The following is a 17,683-nucleotide window of genomic DNA, read 5'->3' on the forward strand; positions in this document are numbered from 1 at the left end:
CCCCCAAAGGCCTTATTGTTATATCGCTTCACAAAAAAGAAATACAAGCAATAAAAAGGGAAACACAAGATCACGGCTGATCTTGCTGTGGACTCAGCTCCATTGACCTGCCTGTGCCTCATAATTCTTTAAAAAAATCCATCAACCTGACTAATGATATTTTAAACTAGAGGCTTCATAAATTCAAATTCATGATCAGGACATTCTTGGGAATTCTAATCTGGAAGAATATAGAGAAGCAAACAGAGTTCTTAACAAGCTAAGAACTACTAAACCTCCCAGGAATGTTTATTGGTCCAGAGGAGCACAGCGATGGTCTCTGAGAATCATTAGAATTTCCTTGAGTCCTGAGATCTTTGTCACCCAAGTAAAATACTGCAAAAACACATACACATATAGCACACATACAGACAAACTATACATATGCACAGTGCTTATTATATATACAAATATTAAAATAAATGAATATTATTGTTCAATAGGTAGTAGAGGTGTGGAGGGTTTGTATGAGCAGTTCGTCAGTCGTTCAACAGTCTCACAGTCTGTGGGAAGAAGCTATTTCTTAGCTTGGTGGTTCTGGCTCTGATACTCCTGTATACCCTTCCCAATAGGATTCTGTGAGCCCTCTTTAGACAATGATCCCAGTAAATCATTTCGATGTGGGGGGGGGAGGAGTGGAACACAGTGATCTTCTCTGCCCCTCTTTTAGCCCTGAGGATTGACTTCTGATCTAATGCTCTACTCTGTGATGCAGGAAGCCAGGATTTTCTCAACTGAACTCCTGTAGAAAGTTGACAGGATGGTGGCTGACAGTCTTCTCAGGAAGTGTGATCGCTGTTGCACCATCCTGATAAGTAAAGAGAACCGGAGTGGGCTGAGCATATAACCCTGAGGTGCACCAGTGCTCAGTGTGATGGTGCTTGACATTCTGCTACCAACCCAAGTGGGACAGGATGAAATGAAGGGACAAGGCTATAGCATTGTCAGTGGAATGGTTCTGTCTGTATGTGAATTGAAATGGGTCCAGTGTCTGTGGAAGGTGCGCTTTGATGCATTTTATAATGATGGAGCTCAGTTACTGTACCCCACTTTGGTCTTGAAATCTGTAGGGATGATGGACTACTGCAATGATGTATTGAAGATGTCCATAAGGATCTCCATCAGTTGGTCTGCACATTCCTCTGTATCCGACCAGATATGTGGTCTGATCCCACCGGCTTGAGTGGGTTTTCCTTGGATAGGGTTTTCCTCACCTTGGACATGATTATGCAAGTGGCCTGTTCATCAGGGGAGACTAAGCTTACTTTGATGCCAGCATACTCTTCTCATGCACAGAAGATGTTCAGTCTGTCCGAAAGGGAGGCACCATTGCCTTTGAATTGCAATGTTATCATGTGGTCTGTTATTATTTTGATCCCTTGCCACATGCGCCTCGTTTCACCAGTGTTGCACTGCTGTCTGTAGATCTTCTCTGTGTACGCATGCTTTGCCTTCTGTATTGCCTGGGAGAGGTCAGTCCTGACTGATCTTGGTGTCATCCTGTTATCTCTCCCAAAGGCAGCATCACTAACTCTGAGAAGTGCACGGACGTCTGCATCCAGCCATGATCTTCATTGTTAAGATAAAAGGTGAATGTGTGAGGCCCATGGCAAGTTTTCAAACCTTCAAATCTCAAATAACCTTTTTGTTGCTCTCTAAATGCATTTGGTGGTGCATAATTTTAAAGGTATGAAGAGAAGCTGAATTTAGTTCCTGGTGAATCGACTGATTGAATAGCAACAGCCTCTGATCTGTCTCATCCACAATGAGCATCTGTAGAATAATGAAGTCTTAAATCAAGGGTGCACATTATTTACAAAGAGGAAAGCCAAGGAATTTAGGCATCTCACGGACACAAGAAGAAGGCAGCAAGAAGAAAAAAAGGAACCAACATGAAAACAATGAGAAAAGTCAGAAAATATAGCTGATATGATCGTCGCACGATAAATATGAAAGAAGTTTGTTGATTTATCATCCCATTGTACAATCCGTGAAAAAGATGAACTGACAGAAAAAAATAAAGCAGTCACTTTGAGCAACGTGATATTAAGAAAAGACTTATCCGAAACAACAAGGAACAGAAAGATCTTCTTTATGTGGCTTATTGAAAATAAAATTTCCCCGTCATAATACAAAGCATTAGAACCCAGAAATTTTAACACTCTTCTGTTCAATGCTGGTGTCATCATGCTTAGAAAGATGCCATTACAGATTTGTATCTGCCTCTGTCTGTAAGGAATTTGTATGTTCTCCCTGTGTCAGCAAGGGTTTTCCCCAGGGGCTCCAGTTTCCTTCCACCTTTCAAAATGTACGTGGGTTTAATATTTTAAAAAATTTCAGGCCCTTTTGGGCCCATGAGCCCGTGCAGACCAATTGCCCCCTCCTGCAACCCCCAGTATGTTTTAAAGAGTGGGAGAAACCAGATCCCCTGGGGAAATTCCACGCAGAGATGGGGAAAACGTACAAGCTCCTTACAGACAGCACAGGATTTGAACCCCAGTTGCGATCACTGACGCTGTTACAGCATTCTGCTAACCGCTATGCCAACCGTTCCACCCATTATGTTGTAGGCAAATTGGGGTACTTGGGCGGAATGGGTTCATGGGCTGGAAGGGTCTGTTACTGTGTGGTATGTCCAAAATAAAATTAAGGAAACAGCTGATTAAGTGGAACAAATAAAACTTCTCAGTCCCATAAGGAGGTTCAATGTAGTATTGGCAGAGTACAGCCAACAAATGAGGTAAAATCATTTCTTTGATTTCCTAGGCTCTGCTACTTTCATGATCCATTTGACTTTGCTAACTTAAAAATGCCCCACAATGGAATTATATAATTGAAAAAATATGTTCTGGGGACAAATGATTCTTGGGCTTCTCTCAGTTTGCACTTTGCTCTATTCTGCAATCCTTCTGGATCAAACAAAGATGAGTTGATTGTATTAAATGTGGGGTGAGTTTAGATAGATTCTCTAATATAATCCAAACAAGTCAACATCAGTCTTATCTCTCATTCTGCTAACACAGCAACTTCTAAGCACTATAAAGGTGGGAAGGCAGCTCAGAAATTCTGTCTCAAACTGCTCACTGCAGGTTTGTGACAAGGTCACAAAACTTCTCTATTCTCTCAATCTTCAGTTTGGCAAAATGACTTTGCTCTTCACTGTGATATTTTCTGGAATAATTTGTGAGTATTAAACATTGACTTTGAAGGAGTTTATATGAACATATTTTTCAATTATATAATTTCATTGTTGGGCATTTTTAAATTAACGAAACAAACTTGAAACAATCAATAATGTGTAACCGGGTCTTTTTGGTTATTGATTCACAGCAATTTTTCTGGGGATTTTAGAAATAAGATTAAGTTTAAGTGGACAGATCATAACTGAACTGGAAAGATTTATGAGAGAAAGGATACACTAATTAAAACATGGCCTTTTGTTTATCTAGGTGTAATTAACTTAATTTGTTTCTATTTTTCTTTTAATAGGATGTTTTATGGGAAATTGTAATTACAGAATAATTGAGCCTGATATTTTCTGCAATACATTAAACTTTGAATGACAGTGTTAATTTTATTGCAGTAGCAAAATGAGAAACTGATATTATTCAATGTCGGGCTTTCTCATATTCAGCCTAGAAAAGCTGGATAGACTCATGACTTCTTCAAGATTGACTTTCAGAGATATGCAGATGTAGACAGAAAGAAAGTCAGTCACAGGCTCGCAGAGAATGAGGAGAAACCTACGGAGGGATATTCTTCGCGTTGTCCTTCCTCAACTCTAGATCTAAATGTGACATAGCTTGCTAGTCAAATTTAGACCCATTCATATGTTTTATATGATTGTATGAGGAATATGAGGGTGCAGTCTTTGTCGGAGTGGTATAGGTCAGAGTGTGTTTTGTCTCAAGAGGTTTCGGTGAGAAGAGGCTGAGGATGTGGTGCAGGAATTGAAGTAAGTAGGGCCACCCTATTGGAGGAACAAAAAGGATTCACCAGATAGGCATGAGTAAGAGCAGGTTTTATTTATCTTATATATTATTTTTCCTTGAGAGATAGGCAGTGGGTATGGCAGCTATGGCTGCTCACTTTGCAGAATGTGGGTCATCAGGTAAGCCAGCAGTATTCCTGATGACTTCATATGCGAGAAGTGCATCCAGCTACAGCTCCTAACAAATCCAGTTTGAGAATTGGAGCTGGGGTTGGGTGAACTCCAAATCCTTTGGCAGGTTGAAGGGGAGATAGGCAGTAGTTACATGGATGCTGTCACACTTAGGAGGGAGGAGGAGGGTAGATGGGTGAAAGTCAGAAGAGGGAAAGGGAACAGGCAGGCAGTGTAGGCCACCCCTGTGGCCATCTCCATCAATAACATATGCCATTTGGGATAATGTTGGGGACATGACCTACCATGGACAACCCATGGCTATTAGGTCTCTGGCACAGTCCGGTGGCTAAGGAGGGAAGGGAGAAGAAGAGCTGAGCTGTAGTGAAAGGGGATCCATAGTTAGGGAGACAGATAAAAGGTTTGGTGGAAGGGATCGAAAATCCCGGATGGTATGTTGTCTCCCTGGTGCTGGGGTCCAAGATATCTCGGATCAAGTTCACACTGTTCTCTGGAAGGAGGGTGAGCACTCAGAAGTCGTGGTCCATTTAGGAACCAATGATGTAGGTAGGAAGGGTGAGGTGGTCCTGCAAGGAGAATTTGGGGAGTTAGCCTCTAGGTTGAAAGACAGAAGCTCTGTGGTTGTGATCTAGAATTTCTACCCATACCACTTGCTGGTGAGGTTAGAAATAGGAGGATTATGCAGCTTAACATTTGACTAAAGATCTGGTGCAGGGGGGAGGGCTTCAGGTTTTGGGATCATGGGGATCTCTTCCAAGGAAGGTGGGATTTGTTTCGATGGGATGGTTTACATTTGAACTGGAGGGGGACATACCCTTGTAAGTAGGTTTTCTAGGGCTAATGCTGTGGCAGTTGAGGGGTTTAAACTAGATTTGCTTAGTGATGGGAACGTGAGTGCCAGAGCAGATAGAGAAGTGGAGAAAAACAATGAAGTGAAGATTCCATGTAACATCAGAAGACATCAGGTTTTATGTGGTGGAAAATGTTCTCAGGTGCATCTATTTCAAAGCAAGGAGTATTGTAGGAAAGACAGATGAGCTTAGAGCATGGATTGGCATGTGGAATTATGAAATTGTGGCCATTAATGAAAATTGGTTGCCAGAGGGGCAGGACTGACAGCTTCCTTTGCTTCAGATGCAATGATTACTTCTCAGACTGGAGGCCTGTGATTAGTGGCGTGCCTCAATGATCGGTGCTGGGACAATATCAATGATCTGGATGATAATGTGGTAAATTGGATCAGCAGGTTTGCTGATGACACAAAGACAGGAGGTTTCATGGACAGTGAGGAAGATTTTCAAAGCTTATAGAGGGATCTGGACCAACTGGGAGAATAGGCCAAAAAATGGCTAATGGAGTTTAATGAAGACAAGTATGAGGTGATCCATTTAGGGCATACACAGCACAGGTATATGATCCTTTATCTGGAACCCTTGGGGGACAGAGTGCACCGAATTTCGGATTTTTCCGGATTTTGGAAAGCCAGATTTAAGCCCACCCAAATTGTGCTGCCAAACCCACCCCCACCCCTTTCCAGTCACTCTGCCATCTCCCACCACGCCCCCTCGCCCTCCCGACTCGTGCTGCCAGACTCCCCTCTTGCCCACCCAATGCGCTGCCGGTCTCCCCCCCTCACCCGACTGACTCACTCTACTGGTCTCTGGCTGCCTGACTCGTGCTACCGGTCTCTGCCCTCCTGACTCGCGCTGCCGCCTCTCTCCCCACTTGATGGATTTTGAAGCTTTCCAGATTTTAAATGTCCAGATAAATGGTAGGGAACTGAAGAGTGCAAAGGAGCTACATTGTTCCCTGAAGATGACATCTCAGATGGACAAAGTTGTAAAGAAAGCTTTTATATCTTAGCCTTTATAAATCAAAGTATTAAATATAGGAGTTAAGATGTTGCATTGAAGTTGTTTAAGACATTGGTGAGACCAAATTTAGAATATTTTGTGCAGTTCTGGTCGTCTAACTACAGAAGGATGTCAATAAGATTGAAAGAATGCATGGAAGATTTACTAGGATATTCCCTGGTCTTCAGGAGTTGAGTTAGATGGAAAGATTAGACAGGTTAGGACTTTATTCCTTGGAACAAAGAAGAATGATGGGAGATTTGATAGAGGTTTACAAGATTAAGAGATGTATAGACAGAATAGATGCAAATAGACTTTTTTCACTTAGATTGGGGGAGTTAAATATGAGATGACATGGCTTTAGGGTGAAATGGAAAAGATTTAGGGAGAACATGAAGGGGATCATCACTCAGAAAGGGGTGGGAGTGTGGAATGAGCTGCTATCTGATGTGGTGAATGCGGGTTCGATCTTAAGGTTTACAAATAAATTGGATAGGTGGATGAGAGAGGTCTGGAGGATTATGGAGCAGGTCATTGGGAGTAACAGAATAATGGTTGGCACAGACCAGAAGGGGTGAATTGCCTGTTTTCTGTGCAGTAGCATTCTATGGTTCTATGAATGAATGTGGGGGGGGGGGTGGTGGGATAAAAGGGGGGGGAGTGGCATTGCAAGAGTTGGAGGAGCAAATCTGTAGAGAGATAGGAGGCAGCTGCAGGAAATATAGAGTTGAGATAGTAGGGGATTTTAACAATTGACTGGGATTCCCATTCTATAAAAGGGCTGAATGGCTTGGATGTTGTCAAATGTGTTCATGAAAGTTTTCTAAATCAATATATAGAGGTACCAACGAGAGAGAGTGCAACATGGATCTCTTTTTAGGGAATGAGACAGGACAGGTGACAGAAGTATGTGTAAGGGAACATTTTGGGTCCAGCGATCATAATGCCATGAGTTTAAAGTTAATTATGGAGAAGGATAGGTCTGGGCTTCAGGTTGAGATTCTAAATTGACCAATTTTGAGTAAACAAAAAAGGATCCAGAATGTGTGGATAAGTAATTTTCTAACCAAGATTGTGTGAGACAATTTGGTGAAATGTTGAGGGTACAGAGTTTGTATGTTACTGTCAGAATGAAAGGCAAAGTTAGGAGGGCATAGGTTGATTTTTGAGGGATATTGGGGATCTTGTTGGAGAGAATAGTACAGCTGGTATAGGCAACACAGCAAATGAGGTACTTGAGAAGTATAAAAACTGCAAAAAAACTCAAGAAATAAATCAGGAAGACTAAAAGAAGGCATGGGTTGCTTTGGCAAACAATATGAAGGAAATTCTTAAGGGTTTTGACAGGTTAATTAAGAGCAAAAGGATAGTAAGGGACAATATTGGTCAGCTTGGTGATCAGAGTGGTTGGCAATGTATGGAGCCAGAAGAGACGGTGGGGTGGTCTTAAATTGGTTTATTGCATCAGTATTTATTTATTTTTTAAAATTTTGTTTAAATTTGGACATACAGCTCTTTGGGCCCACAATGCCATGCTGTCCAATTACACCCAACTGACCTACAACCCCTGGTACATTATGAACAGTGGGAGGAAACCAGAGCCCCCATGGGAAAACCCATGCAGACACAGGGAGAACGTACAAACTCCCTACAGACAGTGAGGGATTGGAACCCTGTTCCAATTGCTGATGCTGTAACATCATTGCGCTAAACACTTTGCCAACAGGAAACTGGTATGAGCCTAGGGAAGTAAGCAAAATAAGCAGTGAATTGATGGAACATATAAAGATTAAAGAGGAATAGGTGCTTGCAAATAAGTGGATAAATCCCCAAGGCCTGACAATATATTTTTTCAGACATTGAGGGAGGTTGACATAGAAATTGTAGGTGCTCTGGCAGAAATATTTAAAATGCCCTTAGTCACAGGTGTAGTGCCAGAGGATTGGCGGGTAGCTCACATTGTTCCATTGTTTAAAAATGTCTCCAAAAGTAACTCTGGAAATGATAGCCTGATGTCAGTAGTGGTAAATTATTGGAAGGAGTTCTCAGAATTCAAATATGCAGGTTGCACCTCTCTTATCTGACACTCTGTAGTCTGACATCTCCCATGGTCTGGCTCATTTGAATCTGTCGCTGTTAGTACAAACTCCTTACAGAGAAAGCAGGACTCAAAGCTTATTTCCAATTGCTGATGCTGTAAAGGTTGAAACTGCTGAGATTGAGTCTGGGGTTCAAGTCCAACGCTGTCTCTAAGGAGTTTTTTTTTACCAGCGTCTCGATCACTGGCACTGTAAAGGCGTTGTGCTAATCACTACCCTAACTGTGCCACCCCACAGTATTATTTCCTGTTTTAAGCTTTGTTTTACCTTTGATATGCTGACATAGGGGGGGTTCCCTTAGAGGTCATTAATGATCTGGTTATAATGTGGTCAACTGGATCAGCAAGTTTGCAGATGACACAAAGATTGGAGGTGTTGTGAACAGCAAGGACAGCTTTCAAAGCTTGCAGAGGGATTTGGACCAGATGGAAAAATGGGTTGAAAAATTGCAGATGGAACTTAATTTTTTTTTAAAAAATTAGACATATAGAATGGTAACAAGCCATTTCGGCCCATGACCCCATGCTGCTAACTACACAATTAACCTCCATCCCTGGTACATTTCAAATGGTGGGAGGAAACTTGAGCCTCCGGGGAAAACCCACGCAGACACGCGGAGAACTCCTTACAGATAGCGCTGGATTCGAACCCCATTCCCGATTGCTAGCGCTGTCTGTAAGGAGTTTGTAAAGGGACCCTCATTCTTCTTCACTCCAATGAATAAAGTCCTAACCTGCTTAATCTTTCCCTGTAACTCAAATCCTGAAAACCAGGCAACATCCTAGTAAATCTTTTCTGCACTCTTTCAATGTTATTGACATTCTTCTGAAGTTAGATGACCAGAACTGCACACAATGTTCTAAATTTGGCCTTACCAATGTCTTAAACAACTTCAACGTAACATCCCAACTCCTGTACTCGATACTTTGATTTATAAAGGCTAAGATGCAAAAGCTTTCTTTACAACCCCATCCACGTGCAATGTCACCTGCAGAAAACAAAGTATCTGTATTCCCAGATCTCTCTGCTCCTCTGCTCTCCTCAGCACCCTATCTTAGCTATATATCATCTACCTCAATTTGGTCTTCCAAAATGCATCACTTCACACTTGTCTTCATTAAACTCCATCTGCCATTTTTTGGCCCATTCTCCCAATCGGTCCAGATTCCTCTGCAAACTTTGAGTATCTTCCTCACTGTCCACAACCCATCCTATCTTGGTGTCATCAGCAAACTTGCTGATCCAATTTACTACGTTATCATCCAAATCATTGGTATATACAACAATATATACAACAATGGTCCCAGCACACAATGTAAAATCCACTAAATGTAAAATTAGGATGTATGTGAGGATGAGGAAGCAAGGGATAGACAGTTCTAAGATTAGATGCCAGCAGATTGGAGGAAGATCGTGAAGTAGAAACACTGACTGAGGACGGTGACTCCCAAGAACTTTAATTTGATCATCCTCTCCATGTCTGATCCCGCAATAATACCTCTGGCTTTCCCTTCCTGAAGTCAACCATCAGCTCCTTGGTTTTGATGACATTGAGGGCGAGGTTGTTGTTGATGCACCATTCAGCCAAGTCTTCATTCTCCATCCTGTATGCTGACTCATTGCCCCTTTTTATACAACCCACTACCATCAGTGAACTTGTAGATGTTATTGTACTGTACCAAGCCACACAGTTATTAGTGTAAAGCGAGTAGAGCAGGGGGCTAAGAACACAGCCCTGTGGTGCTCCAGTACTGATGGAGAGTGTGGAGGACATGTTGTGGTCTGAAAGTGATGAAATCCAGCATCCAAATACACAGTGGGGTGTTGAGTCCCAGGGCTTGCTGATCAATTTTGAAGGGGTGATGGTGTTAAAATAGCAAGCTATAGATGATAAAGAACATCCTGATGTATGCGTGTTTGCTGTCTGGGTGTTCTAGGGCTTTGTGTAGAGCGAGTGAGATGATAACTGCCTTAGACCTTTTGCCATGATAGGCGAACTGGAACGGATCCACATTGCTGCTCAGACAAAAGCTGATCTGCTTCAACTCCAGCCTTTCCAAACACTTCCTCACTGTTGATGTGAGGCCACTGGTCGATAGTCATTAAGGCAGGTTACTACACTCTTCTTGGGTACTGGTACAATTGATACCTCTTTGAAACAGGTGGGGTCCTTGCCCTGCTGGAGTGAGATGATGAAGATATCTGTGAATATATTGGCAAGTTGGTCAGCACAGGGTTTTAATACTCGTATGGATATTCCATCCAGATGGGATGCTGACCCCGGATTCACTCTCCTGAAGGCAACCCACTCGTCACCCTTAGATAGGGACAGGAGAGTTTCATCGGGGACAAGGGGGTGTGGAGTAGTGTGTCTGAATCACACATAGATAGTATAGACTTCATCTGGGAGTGAAGCTTTGCCATCCCTTATTAAATGGATTTGGTTTTGTATCAGGTTTTGTCATTTAGGCCCTGCCACAGGTGTCGGGTACATCCTTCGTTGCTTCCATTTTCATCTAGAAAATCCACTTCATCCAGAAGATTGCTTTCTGTAGGTCATATCAGCTCATTTTGCAGTGATATGGGTCTCCTGCATTAATCATCTGTCTCTCAGCAGGTTCCAGATTTCATGTGGAAGATGTGCAGGATGTCACCTGGATTAGGGGAGATGAGCTATGGGAGAGACTGAGGGGAGATTTGACAGAATTTTATAAAATTGTAACAGAGAATCCCAGGGTAAAACTCTCAAATAGTAGAGGACATATATTTAAGGTTGGTGTGGGGGCAATGGGGGAGTTGAAAGAACATGTGCATAGAGAGTGGTATGTGCCAGCCAGAGTAATTGTAGTACTTGAAGCAGAAATGATAGATGCATTTAAGAGGATTCTTGATGCACACATAAATGTGGAGTGGCTAGAAGGATACACTTGATGAGAATGCAGCAGAGTTTTTGGTTTATTACACAAATATGCTGGAAAAACTTGGGGCATCATATTCAGAATGTGGGGTGAAGGGCCTGTTGCGGAGTGGTATTGTTCAAAGCTCTCTCAAATCACTGGATTTGTATGTACAATTGATGACTGTCCAGTCTTCATTTTTTTTCTCCAGCTCTATCATTGGCTGCTCCCATCAGATGGTGTGTTATTAGTGAAGCGGAATTGAAGAAATGCAACGATTTGAAAAGCGCAATGAAAAGAGAAAACTTTGTATTTCACTGTCACAGGAAGAGAACTGTTAAAGAATGTTTGGATGCCATCAAGGTTGGGCCTTGTTTTGTTCTGCCATATTGTGATCTATTGTGTACTGAGTTGGCATGAACAACTAATCAAACATATTAAAATAAATAGAAATATTAGTAATCATTAGACATTCACACCTATATTATGGCAAATTTGGTTGTGGAGATCCCGTTTTCTAATTTGACTGGATTACTGGCTGATGCAAAGTTTTCTCATCGCCCCGACTTGTTCATTTTTTTTTCTGAGACAAGTCTACCAATGACAGCCATATCTTATTTAGGTAGTAGCAGAAGAAATTACACACTGATGGAGCTGGGAAACAAGGACAGTATTGCTATGCTATGCTGACGGAGCTGAGTTTTGGAAGTGGAATACAAGACTGTTCTTGGCACAATTAACTGAGGCAGAATTTCCATATACAGTATAGAGTGATTGTAATATAGAAGATCAACATGTAGGGATATTTAAAGAGGTGGCCAAAAATTTAGCCAAGTATAAGTTTTGAGATATGAAAGCATTCTGAAGAGGATTTACGGGAATGCTACTAGGACCTGTGGTCAAATAACAGAATCATTTTCTTGAAAATTTTACTATTTGCTTGAAAAATCACAGATTCTGAAGACAGCAAAATATTTAAAGAGAGTGAGAAACTCCTTCAGCAATTGGCCATGTTCGAAGGCGACTATGAGGTTAGACTTGGACAGTGGGAAGTTCTTAGAATGGCATTAAATGTCACAAAGAAACAAAAGAGAGATCTTGATAAAGATTTGAAAGAGAAACAAGTGAAAACAAATGATGTTAAAATGCAAAGTAAGAACAGAGAAAAGTACTGTGGGATGTTAAAGTAAGACCTTCCCTCGACCACAAGGATGGACTGAAATAGAAATGGATTTTTGATTCAGAGCTTAAAGGGCTGTTGGCTCAGATGAAAGTATGAAAGAGTTCAAAGAGGCCAGCCCTAGTGAGGTGTATAGGTTAATTTGTAGAAATAATTTAAATGTTGGGAGAGCAACTAATTGGATTTGAATCCTGTACAAATTTACTGGAACCCAAGAAAATGATGGTTGTGGGAAGACAATGGCAGAGCAGGAAGGGTACTAGATGTGTATTGATGGGAAAGGTCATAGAAAGGGTGAGAACATCTTGTGCATTAGAAGAACATAGAACAGAGCACAGAACTGGCCTTAGGCCCACGATGTTATGCCTACCAAAAAAAAAACAAAGCCTTTCCTACCTTGTAACCCTTTATTTTTCTTTCCTATATGAGCCTGTCTAAGAGTCTCTTAAATTCCCAAAATATTTCAGCTTCCACTCCCATCCCCAGCAAGGCATTCCAGGCATGCAAAAGTCTCTGTGTTAAAAAACTTACCCCTAAACTTCCGCCCCACCTTTTACTTTGAACAGATGTCCTCTGGTGTTTGCTACTATTACCCTGGGCAAAAGGCTCTGACTGTCTACCCTATCTATGTCTCTCAGAATCTTGTAAACCTCTATTAAGTTACCTTTCATCCTTCACTCCAAATAGAAAAGTCCAAGCTCTACTAACTTTGCCTCATGAGATTTATTTTCCAATCCAGGCAACATCCTGATGAGTCTGCACCCTCCCCATTGTTTCCGCATCCTTCCTGTAATGAGATGACCAGAACTGAACACAACAGTGGTCTCACCAGGGATTTGTAGAGTCAAATCTTGAATCTCCCAACTAATCTCCCTATCAACTGCATGGCAAACCTGGGAGATGTATGGATTTGAACCCCAAGGTCTTTTTGTTTCACACTGTTAAGAATCCAACCTTTAACCTTGTATTCAGCCTTCAGGTTTAATCTTTCAATATGCATCACCTCCCACTTATCCGGATTGAGCAACATCTGCCACTTTTCTGCTCAACTCTGCATTCATTTCTTCATTTAGGTCATTTATAAAAGTCACAAAGACCAGGGGCCCCAGAACCAATCCCTACAGAAATTCACCAGTCACTGATCTTCAGGCGGAATATTTTCCATCCACTACTATTCTCTGCTTTCTATTGGCAAACCAATTCTTAATTCCCACAGCCAAGTCCGTCATGACTTTCTGAACAAGGGTCTCATGAGGGACTTTGCCAAATATGTTACTAAAATCCATTTAGATCACGTCTTTTATTACCTCCTTAAGAAACTCAGTTACACTCGTGAGGCATGGCCTTCCCTTCACAAAGCCATGTTGACTACCCCTGAAAAGACTGTACTTCTCCAAATGCTCATAAATCCTGTCCTTAAGAATCCTCTCCAATAGTTTGCATACCACTGACATAAGACTCACTGGTTTATAATTCCCAGAGTTACCATTACCTTTTTTTCAACAAGGGGACCACATTTTACATTCTCCAATCATCTGGCACCTCCATTGTGGCCAAGGAGGATGCAAATATCATCACTGATGTCCCAGCAATCTCTTCCTTCCCTTCCCACAGCAACCTGGGATATATCTCAGCTGATCCCAGGAACATCAATCTTAATATTCTTCTTTCCTAATCTCAACATGGTCCAACATTCAATCTTTGTCTATTTTGACCTCACCTTGACCAGGTGAATACTGATGTATTCACTTGGGATCTCCTCAACCTCTTCCATCTGCCTCCAGGCACATGTTGTCTCCTTTATCCTTTAGCGTCCCCCTCTACACTTCTGTCAAACTTTTTTTCTTCATGTAGGCATACTTCCTTCTTCCTCTTCACTAGCTGCCTCTACTGTTTTATCTACAACAGTTCCCTATTCCTAGCATATGTTCCCTCTCTCAGTGGGACAAACCTATCCTCAACATCACTTCTGTGCTTTCTCCAAAAATATCTGTTCTCAATGTCCCTAGTTCCTGCCTCATCACATCATAATTAGCCCTTCCCCAATTGAACACTTTCCCATTTTGTCTGCTTTTATCCTTGTCCATAGCTATGCTAAAGCTTAGAGAACAGTGGTCACTATCACTGAAACGTTCCCCCACTGAGAGGTCTGTCACTGACCAGGTTCATTTCCCAGTACTAGATCCCATACGGCCTCTCCTCTAGTCAGATATTCTGCCGACTGAGTCAGGAATCCTTCTTGGACACTCCTACTAATTCTGTCCCATCCATCTCTCTTGCAGTCAGGAAATGCCAGTCAATATTTGGGAAGTCAAAGTCTCCCATAACAAAGACCCTGTAGTTTCTGTGCCATTCCAGAATCTACCCACTTATCTGTTCCTCAATGTCCCGAGGGCTATTTGGGGGCCTACAGACTACTCCCAGCACAGTGATTGTTCCCTTCGTATTTCTCACTTCCATCCACACCATCTCAGTAGACACTTCCTGTACAGCCGCCGTGATTCTCTCCCTGACCAGTAATGCAGCTCCCCTCCCCCCTCTTTTACCTCCCATCCTATCCCTTTTATAACATCTAATCCTCAGTACCTGCATCAGCAAATCTTGTCCTTCTGTCAGTCAAGTCTCTGTAACGGCCACAACATCATAGTTCCACGTTCTGATCCATGCTCTAAGTTCATCTCCTCCAACTGACTACATTTCTCCTTCCTCCCTTGCTTGTTCCCCCTCACAAACCCACGACACTTTGCATCATCCTTTCCAATTTCTGCCCTATTCTCTGCACTCACATTCTTGTTCCTATCACCCTGCCAAGCTAGTTAAAACCTACCTGCCGGTATATTGGTCCATCTCCAGTTCATATGCAGCCCAACTTTATAGTACAGGTCAGTCAGACCTTCCCCAGAAGAGATCCCAATGATTCCTGCCCCCTGTGCCAACACTTCAGCCACACATTCATCTACCACAACTTTCTGTTCCTACCCTCGCTGGCATGCGTCACAGGCAGCAATCCAGAGATTACCACCCGTGAGGTCCTGCTTTTCACTTTCATTCCTAACTCCCGATATTCCCTCTTCAGCACCTCTTCCTTACTCCTTCTTATCTGTGAATGCTCACAATATTGGGGCAATATGCACTGAAGAGTAGATTATTACCTGGAAGAAGAAGAATCTGAATACTTGGGTGTTTGTCCAGAAAGTCATGACTAATGTAGTGGCCAGTGGATTAGTTCCTAAACTATTCACAACCATTGACACAACATCTCCTTTGAGAAGGTGGCAATTTGTAGAGTATCCAGCTTGTTAATGGCATAAAAATAAATGAGACTGCATGCAGGAATGATGATATTTGGATGACGTCACTGGATTTAGATGAGTTAAACAATTGGGCAAAAACTTGGACAAATGGAATTGGGCAAATGGAATTTAATCTTGGAACATGTGAGGTTATCCACCTTAGGATCAAAAGGTAAATTATTATCAAAATGGAGGAGTTGCCAATGTGTGTACAGTATAGTTGAATCTGCATATCTAGATATTCTGATGCATGGAATTGAAGTTATTATTCAGGAATAGCAAAACATTAAGAAAGGAAATGGTGGATTGACTTTCTTTGTCAGAGGATTGGAGTTAACAGACAAAGAAATATTGGTTTAATTGAACTGTGTTGATGAATCTTCCTTAATTATCCTTATGTAAGGGAGCTAACCAGCTTTGGAAGAGATTTGTAGAATAGTACAGCCCTTCACCATACAATGTTACGCTAGCCTATAGACAACCACTCAACAATAACCTAATTTTTCTCTACCTCATACCCAGAATTCACTATCACTCTCAGATCTATTTGAATGTCGATATTGTACCAGCATTCCAAGCACCCACCATTCTGAGTAAAAAAACTTACCTCTGACATCTCCCCTTATCTTTACTCCATTCACCTTAAACAGTTATCCACTGGTATTTAATATTGCTTGCAGATATTGCCTGACCACTGTATTTAAGACTCTCATAATCTTATACCTCTATTAAGGCACCTCTCATCCTTTGTTGCTTCAAAGAGAAAAGCATTATTTCTCAACCTTGCTTCATAAGACAAGTTCTCCACTCCAGGCAACATCCTGATACATTTCCTATGCACCCTCCCCAAAGCATCTACATCCTTACTGTAATAAGGTGACCAGAATAGGCATGGTTGGCATAGCAGTTAGCAAAATGCCTTTTACAGCACCAATGATTGGGACTGGAGCTGAATCCCATGCTGTCTATGAGGAGTTTGTACGTTCTCCCTGTGCCTCCGTGGGTTTTCCAGGGGGGCTTTCCTCCCACTGTTCAAAACATACCAGGGGTGCAGGTTAATTGGGTATAAATTGGGTGGCACTGACTAGTGGGCCAAAACTGGCCTGTTGTCAAGGTGTATGTAAATTTAAATGAACACAATGCTCCAAGTGTGGTCTAACCAGAGTTTTATAGAGCTACAACATTACCTCATGGCACTTGAACTCAGCCGCCCAACTAATGAACGCCAATACACCACACTTTTTTAACCACCATATCAACTTGCACGGCAACCTTGAGAGATCTATGGACTAGACCACAAGATCTCTCTGTTCCCGCACACAGATAAAAATCCTGCCATAAACCACATTCTCCATCTTCAAGTTCTACCTTCCAAAGTGCATCATTTCACACTTATCTTGATTGAATGCCATCTGCCACTTCTCCACCTAACTCTGCATCCTGTGGATATCATGTTGAAACCTATGGCAACCTTCTACCTATTCACAATACCTTCAACCAACAGATGCAAACATTTTGACTCATTCTTCCACTTCTTTATCCATGTATAAAAATCACACAAAGAGCAGGGGTTATTAATTTCCAGGCAGAATATATTCTATTGACTACTACCTTCTGCTTTCTTAGACAAGCCAATTCTGAATTCAAACAGCCACGGTTACTTGGATCCCATGCGTTATGAATCTTTGAATAGCCTACCATTAGCGACCTTTTCAAATGCTTGACTAAAAATCATATGCCTCACATCTGCTGCCTTACCTTTGTACCTAGTGTAGTGGTTAGCAGGATGGGGGGTTTGAATCCTGCACTGTCTGTAAGGAGTCTGTATGTTCTCCCCGGTCTGCATGAGTTTTCGTTGGGTGCTCTGGTTTCCTCCCATCCTTCATAACATATGCGGCTGAGGTTAATTTGGATATATTGGGGTGGCACATGTTTAAATGGGCAGAATACCATAATGTAAAATAATTTAAAAAAAAATTCCTTCGTCACTTCCTCAAAAAACTGAATTCTACTCATGAGACACAATATGCCCTTCCCAAAGGCCCCGCTCTGAAGACTAGGCTTCTCTCAATGCTTGCAAATCCTTTTCCTGAGAATCCTCCTGTCCCCCCCACCCCCTCGCCTCTCCCTTAGTTTTTTGTTCAGAAGCCTGCCGACATTTTTCCATACCTTGATGAAGGGCTCAAGCCCAAAATGTCA

At 42.0% G+C, this 17,683-nt stretch overlaps 1 protein-coding gene across 1 annotated transcript in view; it reads left to right on the forward strand.

The window, feature by feature from the left end:
* The first annotated feature begins 3,100 nt into the window (after window positions 1-3,100).
* Window positions 3,101-17,683, forward strand: part of LOC138743706 (serotransferrin-1-like) — a 91,222-nt gene continuing 76,639 nt past the window's right edge. Inside the window, exons 1-2 of the mRNA XM_069899330.1 lie at window positions 3,101-3,222; window positions 11,223-11,374. Coding sequence (XP_069755431.1) covers window positions 3,183-3,222; window positions 11,223-11,374 — 192 coding nt within the window. The 5' untranslated portion in view covers window positions 3,101-3,182. The remainder of the gene's footprint in view (window positions 3,223-11,222; window positions 11,375-17,683) is intronic.

This window comes from Narcine bancroftii, chromosome 9 (assembly GCF_036971445.1).
Source record: "Narcine bancroftii isolate sNarBan1 chromosome 9, sNarBan1.hap1, whole genome shotgun sequence".
Classification (NCBI taxonomy): Eukaryota; Metazoa; Chordata; class Chondrichthyes; order Torpediniformes; family Narcinidae; genus Narcine; species Narcine bancroftii.